Source organism: Pituophis catenifer, unplaced genomic scaffold, assembly GCF_029215685.1.
Source record: "Pituophis catenifer annectens isolate HBS135680 unplaced genomic scaffold, rPitCat1.0.hap2 SCAF_3, whole genome shotgun sequence".
Lineage (NCBI taxonomy): Eukaryota > Metazoa > Chordata > Lepidosauria > Squamata > Colubridae > Pituophis > Pituophis catenifer.
The window spans coordinates 114,753,490-114,764,539 of record NW_027256883.1 but is presented as its reverse complement, the minus strand read 5'-3'; the positions used below and the strand labels follow the sequence as shown (position 1 = coordinate 114,764,539).

General features: G+C 39.6%; 1 protein-coding gene across 1 annotated transcript in view; it reads right to left on the bottom strand.

Moving 5' to 3' along the window:
- Nucleotides 1-6,243: 6,243 nt before the first annotated feature.
- The window catches only part of RGSL1 (regulator of G protein signaling like 1), a 43,277-nt gene continuing 38,470 nt past the window's right edge, over nt 6,244-11,050 (bottom strand). The window contains exons 19-22 of the mRNA XM_070939269.1: nt 9,501-9,625; nt 9,163-9,258; nt 7,454-7,511; nt 6,244-6,280 (exon numbers count right to left, since the gene is read on the bottom strand). Coding sequence (XP_070795370.1) covers nt 6,244-6,280; nt 7,454-7,511; nt 9,163-9,258; nt 9,501-9,625 — 316 coding nt within the window. The remainder of the gene's footprint in view (nt 6,281-7,453; nt 7,512-9,162; nt 9,259-9,500; nt 9,626-11,050) is intronic.

The window sequence follows — 11,050 nt, the reverse complement described above, 5'->3', positions numbered from 1 at the left end:
TGTCTCAAAACTATATTTTTGTTTCATCACTTACTTGAACAGTTGAAAACATCCATCCAATGTTTATCAAGAGAAATGATTGCATGTTGAAAAGAAGAAAATTCCTTTTAATATATTTCTGCAACTCATCCAAAATTGCTGTAAATATCATCTGCAGGAAGCGCTGCACTGCAGAAAGTCAACAGTCTAGGATGATTCTCTAAAGTTTTCTAATACAGCCTAAAAACTCAACAAAATCAAAATAGGGCAGCTTAACATCTTGTCTTTTTCACACAAATTGAAAGATTTACACCTCAATAACGTATAAGGTCAAAAACTGAAATGTGTGTGTGTATCTGAATTTTCTCCCTAGAAGATAATCTCATTGTTTTCTTGAAAGTTGATTTCCTCTTATGAATCCATTTTAAGTTACAAATCTCTCCACTGTATAATGTGAATTAATGACTTCGAACATTTTCATCACAGCTGGGACAGGGTTAGGCAAAACCCAAATAGCATTTGACCACTTTTAAGTCCTAGCAATAACATCCCCTTGCTGTTGATTCCAAGTTGCTGAAGCCATATTTAAAAAATATTTTAATATATTAAAATCTTAATTTGATCAATGCCATTAATTTTTCAAGAGTGGCAATAGAAGGAAAGAAGGACTACCAGTGCATAGTTTGCATTTAGCATTTCGGCTAGGATGTGTATAAAGAAAACGCCACATACACAAATGATGGTTTGAATCGTTTACTGGCACGAACTAACATCCATAAAGCAATACAGGAAGATTTTGTTGGAGCTAATGCTTTGTGCTCCCCACCACCTTATAAAGCTTTATCACCCAGGTGGCCCTTAACCCGACTCCTCCTTACTCATTAATCATTGTTCCATTAGATACTGCAATTAGGCATTACTCCCACATGCTCCCAGCCCGCTGGCCACTCCTCCAGATTGGCCAGCATACCAGCCATTTCCAAGCCTCTCCAGATTAGTCATCATTACAGCCGTTTCCAAACTTCTCCATAACTCTCAGCCTCTCAGCTGCCCTCAACAGCTGCTCAGTCAGCAGCTCCCAGCTGCACTAACTGCCAAGTCCATTCAGAAATGCTTGCTGCCAGTCCGAGTGCCTTAAACGTCTGGAGGAGGCTGCCATGGCAACGAACACATCATGTCGAGATCCCATCGACACTACAAGATTAGTGGCGACCATGGATCCTGACGTTCTATATGATGTGATACCTGAATCAGCGGCAAGGGGGGTGGTTTGGGAGATGGAATATGCTGTCCACACTGGTGATGGGGGTGTTAGCATAAGGATAGGCGGACGGTCACGCTGCGGCTGCGGCCTTATGCCGCCCTTTCTTGGATGTTATTAATTAACTTTGGAAAGTTACTGAACATCCGACAAAGAGAGCTGGAAATGATGGCTGAGGTGGCCATTCCATTTACTTCCATACAATGTTTCCCTGAAAATAAGACCTTGTCTTATATTTTTTGAACCCTGAAATAAGTGCTTGCCCTTATTGCCATGCGCTCAAAAGCCCAAATGGGCTTATTATCAGGGGATGTCTTATCTTGGGGGAAACAGGGTAACATACCAGACTCTCAAGCCTTTTCCCTGGTCTTTAAGCTGATTAAGCTCATGTCAATCTTCCAAACTAATCTGATAGAGAAAAGTGATCTTTATCAGTGTGGTAGCAATGAAAAAGTGTTGTGCAGGAGACTAGGGCAAAATCTGTAGCAGTGGAGCCCCACACATTTCTGTACAAGTTCCTCTTTGTGATCCCCATTGATGAATCTGATTAGAATACACAGTTTAAATTTGTAAGTCATTTGTCAGATATAAAGAGCAGGGTGGGGGTGTCTGATGCACAATTTATCCACTATTATTATACACTTCTTTCTGGCATTGTCTCTTAAAGGTTGGGGTTGCTGTCATTAATAATAATAATATTTTATTGTCATTGTACGTGTATACACAGTATACCCATACAACGAAATTCACTTATCACCCAAAGACCAGGTCCAACACACATAACAATCCCCAAACACACTCCCACCCACCACAATTCTCCACCCCTAAACCACCCAAACATCCACACAACAGACCAAGTAATACTGTCTAACAGCTCACTGATGGTGGCCCTTTAGTTCATCGTTGAGTGCAATTATAGCTCTGGGACAAAAACTATTCAGAAAACGTGTGGTCTGAGTTTTGATTGTTCTGTATCTTCTGCCAGAAGGCAACAGTCCAAAAAGATTATAAGCAGGATGGGAAGAATCTCTGAGAATGTTATGCAACTTTCTCAAACAGTGAGATTAGAAGATGTCGTCCAGAGCTGGTAGCTGGAGTCCGATGATATTCTGGGCAGTATTAATGATTCTCTGTAGAGCTTTTTTGTCCGCTACAGAGCTGCTCCCATACCATGCAAGAATGCCATATGTCAGGACACTCTCAATGGTGCTGCGATAGTAGGACAGAAGTAGATGCTGAGATAGATTTATCTTCCTGAGCTGTCATTTCATAGGAAACAAAACCATCAAGCTCTCTTGGAAGATGTCAAATTTCCAATTGGACAGGAGAGACCTTTCCCCCCCTTTTTTGGTCACCATCTAGATATATTCCAGGAACTCAATGAAATATCCTGCTAATCTCACAGTACTCTATTAGTTAATGAAATTCTCTGCATTTCACTAATGAAGTAGGCTGGTGCAGAATTAGTAGAATCGGCTGTACCAGTGGTGGCTTGGTCAGTCTCGAACCACATTGTGGAGAGGTCTTTTCAGAACTGGACTGAAACATCAGAAAAGTCATCAGTAAAAATGCAGGGGTTTCAACACCACCATTTCAGATGTAGAGTTCAATTGCAAGTGGAAAGTTTCAAGGTTTGAGTTCCTGCCTCTGTCACCTTGATGAATACTTTTATTTATTTTTATCTATATTTCATATTTCTTAACTGCCCTCTCCAGCTCTCCAGGGTTGTTTTGATACATTTCTTTATCTATTATTTAAATTATCTCAAAGTTGCTTTAATAAATAGAGTTTCCCCTCAGTTCTTTTATTCAGTTGGTTCAGGAAAGGTGAGGCTGAGGTGAATGTTATCTATATTAGGCAATTTTCTCTCAGTCAGATCATCAGGAGCTACAGGAGCCTTTGTAGATGAGAATTGGCTTTGTGATTAGGCCTCTATAGCCACAGCTTAAGAGCTGGAATGAACCTAGTTTTCTTTTTCTTTTTTCTTTTTTTTACAAGGCCAGAAATGAACGAACAGATAATAGATAATGTTTTAAGCTTTCAATCTTCTGCAAATTTCAATTTGCTCTTCATTTGGAAACAAATCAAATGAGCAGAAGAATCCTTGCTTCTGATTGCTGTGGTTTAAAGTGAGCAAAAGCATTAAGAGAGTGACTTTAGCAATTTGAAAGTCATATTGTAGACAAAGTTTGTAGAGTCATATGTTTTTCTATGTCATCTGCAACTTCAATTGTATCAGTGCTGAGTAATGTTCACATGTGACTAACAATGAAAATATTTTTTTTCTTCATTACAGTACACGGTGAAGGACATAATATGACCGCTTTCTGTCATGAAAGCTGCCCAACCCACCTCACAGGATTGTGGTGGTTGTTGTGGGGAAAATAAAAGAAGGAAGGAGTATTATGTATATTTGCTGCCTTGAGTTACTTATAAAATAAGAAAGATGCGATAAAGATCTAATAAATAAATCTCATTCTATTTCCAAATTTAACAATTTATTGAAGTTTATATATCAACATGATCAACATTTTCATGTTCAGAATCCTTTTTAGTCAGTTCAATGAATATAAGTGACAGTCAATTCCTGCAGGTAAAACTTCTACTTTTGATTCATTGTAGCAATGTGCCAAAATGCTATTTGATTTTATTTAAATATAAAACACACCAGATGTAAAAGATAAATACAAAAAAAGAATTATTTAATATCTATGTTAAGAGAAAGTGTGGATTGCAAGCCCTCCTTGCTTGATGTGAAGATCTTTGACCTACGAATGGACGCCAAGCAATGTTTTGTAAATGCAGCTGCAGAAAAAGAAAACAAGCACATTTCATTATGCTCTGTAGTTGCTTCACATAAAATCCCTTTACAAATGAAAAATATTCCTTGCTGTTTCAAATTTCTTGATATAAATGTGTAACAATGCAATACATACCTCCAGGACATATATCCATGATATCAAAAGAAACATACAGTAGCTTCTTTCTAATATAGCTGAGTTCACTTTCCTTCTAGAATACAGAAAAACAGCCAGGTGGGGTTCCAGAGTTTGGGCTCAGGAAACGTGGAGAGATAGTGTTTTTCCATTTTGGTAACCTGAAGATGTGCAGATCAGTGGTGGGTTGCTCCCAGTTCACCCCGGTTCAGGCGAACTGGTAGTGGCGGCGGTGGGAGGCTCTGCCCACCCACCCAGACATCATCAAAAATGCTCTGCGCATGCACAGAGGCTTCTGTGCATGTGCAGAAGTGTCGTGCACTACCGATAGTGAACTGGTAGTGCCGGGATTTGAATCCCACTACTGGTGCAGATGCTGGCTGGGGAATTCTAGGAGTTGAAGTCCACATATTTTCAAGTTGCCAATGTTGAAAAATAGTGGATTACCAGCTACTGGAAGTATGGCTTGTGACACAGCATACAATTCAAAACAGTCCCAGGTTTTTAAGTCACTGTAAAAGCTCTTAAGGGTAAAGCTCTGCATTTTGGGGGGGGAGAGGGTACTTGGGAGTAATGATTGCAAAAGAGAGTACCAATGACTTTGGAGGATCCTGTGATCCTGTGTTGTAATTCTGCTTTTTAGTGGGTAGCTATAATAATATCATGAATGTATGCTGGCCCTCTTTTGGTATGCAAATGGTACCAATGTATGTATCTGTGGCTTCTCAAAATGATCCAATGGATTAATTCACCCAGAAATAGATATGTATCCAATTGTAGAAAATGTATGTTACTCAGGATTGAATGGTTGGGTTCTTGGTGTTCTCTGAGCTTGGTTGATTTCTTGCAGAGATTTCTTTACTAGGCGAACAAACATCATTGATGCATGGAAGAGTCTGCAGAAAAACACCAAGCTCAGATAGCACTAAGAACTCAATATTTATGCATATATTATTGTGTGAAGGAGATGCTCCATGGAAAGAAATCATGGAGTCCCATAATTCTGGGACAGAGGTAAAGGTGAGGTTTCTAAGTCTCTTATGATTTAGATGATTTTTTTCAATAAAACCAGGACATTATTCCTCCCTCCTTCCCCTTTCCTGGAGTCATGGGTTAATAAATCATCATCAACAAAACAAATGACAAAATGTGTATGGCTGCATCAACCTTGTGTGGGACTTGTGTGATTGGGACAGACATCAGGATGCAAACAGATAAGGGCAGCTTGCGTAATATAGCAGCAATACATGCATGCCATTATTTTGGTGTCACAGTGGTTTGCTGTGGATGCTGTCCCCTAATGTTCCCACCAATATCTGTTGACAGATGGAAATTTGGATTCTTTAAGGGAGTATTGTCCCACTGCTGAAGATGCTGCCAAATCGTTAGATTCAGAGTAGATTTTTTTTTAATCTGGAAAAAACAGACTGATACAGTAGCTGTTGATTCTGTGACATCTGATGGGTTGATTGAAGAAAGAAAGACAGATTTGTGTATTAAGCTTCCTGATACAGAAAGATCTGACAGGGGAGGTTTAATAAGAGACCAGTATTTCATGATTAAGATAACTGCTTATTCCGGAAAGCTACCGGTATTACCTCTTACAAGTCCCTGTTTCATCTTCTGAACTGAAACTATGATTTTTTCCAAATAAAACCTGAAATGATAACTTGTCATTATAATAAAACAGAAATCTGCCCACGCAATCTTAAAATATACCAAGGGGGTGGACAAACCTACTTTAATTATAAAGTGGCTCTCTAAATTTTGCAGTGATTCTTATCCCTGTATGCACACAAGACATATCCTCAATTCTTTCTTTTCCTTTTATCCTTTTTTTCCCCTTCGTTGCTTCTGCTTTCTGAGAATTAATAGAAAAAAATACATCCCAGGAGGGAAAATATACTTTTATCACTTAGCTCCCAAAGATCTTTTCAGGCTTGTCAAAGCACTGTTACTTGCTGTGGTGATAGACAAGGACCTCAGTTTCCCCATGTTGCAGCAGAAATTTATCCCCCATTGAGAAAGTGGTGACATCCTGCCTCCAGAAGGGGAGGTATTAAGCTGTTAAAAGACTTTTTTTCCATCTTCAAAAATTGATATCCTGTGTCAGAATGCAAGCAAAAACAAATTTAAAAATTTAAAGCTGAGATACGTAATGCTATGAGAATTCACAACTGAATTAGGAATTAGTTGATCTTTCGGCATTATTAGGCTGTGTGGCTTCTGTGCGACAAACATGTCCAACCATACAGGCAGTCCTTATGACCACATTTGGGGCCAGAATTTCTGTGGTTCATGATCATTTTTTGCCAAGGTTGTTAAGTGAATCATTGCAGTTGCAATAATGCAGTTGTTAAGAGAATCTGGCCCCCGCTATTCATTATCTTTGGCGGATGTTGGCTGAGATGGTGCTCACATGCCAAACTCTTTTCTTGACCTTCCATTGGCCACTCTGTTCCACCTCTTTAGGAAGAGAATAATTGCATACAGAATGGTGGCTGAGAAGACTGACCTTAAATCAATTGTCTTAAACACCCAAGAGCTTCTTTCTCATCAGAGTCAATACTTGTCACTGAACTCTACCACCTATTTATTTTACATAACTTTAGGCTGCCATTGGATCACATTAGAATATGGAGGAAAAGGCTACTCGAAGTCAGTATTGGAATATCTAGTGAAAACTTATCACCATTCCATTCATAGACTTAAGAAAAGATAAGGGCAATTCAGGGACAGGGCAAAGTGTGGGGGGAGTAGCTGACAACCACAATTATGCCTTGATATGCCAAAATCTCACAGAATTCAGATTTTTTTCCCTCTGTGAAATATCTGAGAATGGCTTTGTCTTATGCTTTCTCTCTACCCCTGGCTGCTTTGCAGAACTTCCTCTGAATAGTCAGCACTTGTGCGTGTTTCTACAGGCACATAAGTGGCAGCCATAGCACTGTCACCCTCTGCATGGAGGCAGGGTACAAAATGTTGGCCAAATTGTAAGCATGGCTGCTTCTACCGCTGGTTGCAGAAGTGAAACACGTGAATGTACACATTCCATAGGAAACCCATATAATACCTTACCTGTTTATTGGGGAGTTTCTGCCCTATAAACTGGTGGAGAATTTTCACTTAAAAAGTCAATAAGCGTCTTTGCCTAATTTATCGGCCTATAAATTTGGTGGAGAATTTCAGGAGGATGCTTTTATACAATTCTACATTTTCCCAAAACTTTTAAGTCTCAAGTCTCAAGGAGAGGCAACATATTTCAAAGACATTTTACCTTTTCTGCATAGAGGCACCAGATGACGATTTCACATGGGTTTCACTTCCTGTTGATGCTGCCAAGGAAAAAGAATTAAGTTAGATTTGAAGCCTTCAATCTATCTGGGAAAACAAAGTAATTTAAAACCATCTCTCCCCCCCCCCCCCAATCCACAACTAAGTTCTAAGTTCTGGACAATTGCCAATTTCTTTAGGGTTAGATTGTTCCTACTTCAATCTTTGGTTCAGCCATTACATTGACTGATAATAAGGAAAGGATGAGAGTGCAGGAAATGCAAAAAAAAAAATTATGATCACCTAGGTAAGAATTTAATTTGTTGTTTGGCTTTTGCTGGCTTTCTTTGCTTGTTACCAGTTTATGACCAGCCGGTGTTTGATCAGCAGCTGAGAATTTAGCAAATTCTCCTCCCCTGCAGAGGCCAATGGCCATCCCACCCACCCCCACTCCCGATCTCTGGGCTGCAGGTCTTCTGCTGCATCTGTAAAAGCACCTTGGAGTTGAGCCAAAGTTCAATCAATGAATGTTCCTTGCCTGTCATATTCATGGTCCCCCTGCAGCCCCTCACTCCATTCAACCTTGCATGGGCCTCCTGGCTTCTGCCCCAATGAAGCAAACTCCATGCTCAGAGGAAAACTTCCCTTTCTCCACACACCCCAAAACATCTCTAAGTTGCATCAAATGCACAATAACTTTGGGATGCTGAGGAGGTCACTATGATGGTCTTTGATGCAGGTGATTATTGACATTCCCGCAACCTTTAATTTAACCTCTAATTAAGGAACAAATTGTTCACCATCCAGAGAAGTTGGATTTTCCACTAGAATCACTAGGTTTGTTTAACCTTGTAGTTAGAAGATAGAATAACAGAGTTGGAAGGAACCTTGAAGGTCTTCTAATCCAACCCCCTGCTTAGGCAGAAAACCCTATACCGTTTCAGACAAATGGTTGTCCAATCTCTTTTTAAAGACTTCCAGCGTTGGGGCATTCACAACTTCTTGGAGGCAAGTGGTTCCACTGATTAATTGTTCTAACTGTCAGGAAATTTCTCCTTAGTTCTAGGTTGCTTGTCTTCTTGATTAGTTTCCACCCATTGCTTCTTGTTCTGCCTTCAGGTGCTTGGAGAATAGCTTGATTCCCTCTAGTGACCAAGACTGGAAGTCACTTCTTTAGATAGTAGTCCTCAACTTACAACAGTTCATTTAGCGACCTTTCAAAGTTACGACATTGAAAAATGTGACTCATGGCCATTTTTCAAATTTATGACCTTTGCAGCATCCCCATGGTCATGTGATCAAAATTTAAATGTTTGGTAACTGGGTCATACTTATGACCGTTGCTGTGTCACAAGGTCATGTGATCACCTTATGCGACCTTTTGACAAGCAAAATCAATGGGAAAGCCAGATTCACCTAACAAACCGTGTTACTAACTTATCAACTGCAATGATTCACTTACTGCCAAGAAAAGTCGTAAAAAAAGTCGGGGCAAAATTTTTCACTTAAGAAATTTTGGGCTCAGTTGTGATCATAAGTTGAAGACTACCTGTATATTTCTATTCCCTTTCTTTATATTTCTATTTCTTTTTTTCCCCTATTTCCTTGCACTTTTTCATCTTCCTTTCTCTTTTCCCTTTCTTTAAATTTAGTTTGTGTTAGATATTACTATTATAATTAAAATTCTTAATAAAATTATATAAAAAGACTTACATTTTTCTCCTGGTAATTCGTCTGTTGCCTCCCTTGGTTGAGGCAGCAGTAGCTGTATTCCCTTGAGCAAAGTAAACCTGATGATTGGATGATCTTCTATATAAATGCATTAAAAAGTGAAGGCAAATTATAACTCAGGCATTATCTCCTGATCCCCCATCACTGATCACAGAAAAGTTGTTTTAATATGCATACTATAAGAATGGTGTAATTAAAGATACTGAGATTGAAAAACACTGGTTTAACACTCTATAGATGGTCAAGAGTGATAGACAGTTCCGACATCCTAATCAAATGCATATACAAAATAAATCATGGAAGCTACATATTCTGCTTACCTCCACTGAAACCACTGGACCTCCTAGGTGTCTTGGTAGGTGAGAATGGTAGAACAAGAGGAGACTCATCTGTTTTTTCTCCTTTACGTTTTCTGAAATATTTCATCACTTTCCAATAACAATATCTGCCAGGAAAAATGTTGATACTCCTGGCAGCTTTTATTGACATAATGCACATTTGGCAAAGCAAAGAGTTGCTCGCTAAGAAAGGTACAAAAAACAAAGCAGACAAACAAACTTAGAGGCTTCCTGAGCCCCCCGGGATAGCCTGTCATACATAGATAACAGACTGTATTTGGCTGGGAGGGCTATAATTTGTGTAGGTCAGGTCTAGAGTGAAAGAATCAAAAAACAGTAGACAGAGTGACAATTTAGGGACATGCCATTCTTCTTTTGAGTTGAACCTTTCTTTTTGTACTACTAAAGCATCCAAAATCAAATTATCACATAAAAGCAGCACAAGCAGTAAGGATACACCATGTAGGCTCCCACCTTCATTTGATTTTGATATATGTATTGCTTAGATTTCAAAATGAACTTTGGGACCATCTTATTAATCCTGTTGTAACCTTTATTCTCTGATTTTGTCCACAAAAGTAGGTATTTCCCAGATCAAAAGCATGCCCAGTGACTTTTTTATTCTGTCATGTCATTGTTACATTATCTTCCACTCATCCTCAGTCTACATATGAGATAGCTTATAATTATTCTTGGTTTATTCTGGTCTGAAGATAGCATTTTTCTCCTTAGTCATTCAATGAGCCCAGGTATTTTTATTGTGGGGGCAAACTGATACTGTATATTCAACCCACCAGTGTTGCAATCAAATGACCCTTAGTGGTTGGGATCAGCCTGGCATCTATTAGCCACTTTGGCTGTTGAATTTATGTCCCCTCCGATCAATCCTCAGACATGGCCCTCTAGGCCCTTATTTTCATAGAATCATGAGCTGAAAGGAAGTCTCCTAGTCCAATCCCCAGCCCAAGCCAGGAGTCCTTATACCATCCCAGATAAGTGGTTGAAAGCTGCTTTTATTGAAAGCCTCTAGCAATGGAGCACCCACAACTCTGGGAAGCAAAAGCTGATCCATTGCTCTCACTGTCAGGAAAGTCTTCCCCATTCCAGGTTGGCTCTTCCTCTGATGGACTTCCACTCATTGCTTCTTGTCCAGCCCTCAGATGCTTAGAGAATAAATTGACAACTTCTTCCCTGTGACAGTCCTAACTTGGGAACAATGAGAGCAGCAGAGAGATTCTTTCTCATAGTTACCAGATATCTGAATTGATCTCTAGTTGGAGACCTTTTTCAGCCCAAACAGCACTACCAGTGGTGGTGATGAAAGTTGTAAGGTGAAGCAGGTGAGAGCAAGCCATCTGTGTCACTTACCGCTCCTGGTGTGCCTGTCAGCTGTTGTTTGAGCTGCTTTTGAGCATAGGTTTACTGTTCTTTTAGAAGTGTATGTTTCACAAAAGTCTGGAAAAAAAGCTGTCAGTACTGGGGGGAGAGGGAAGGTGTGGCAAAGTGGGATTCTTTTACTTCATTTTGCAATC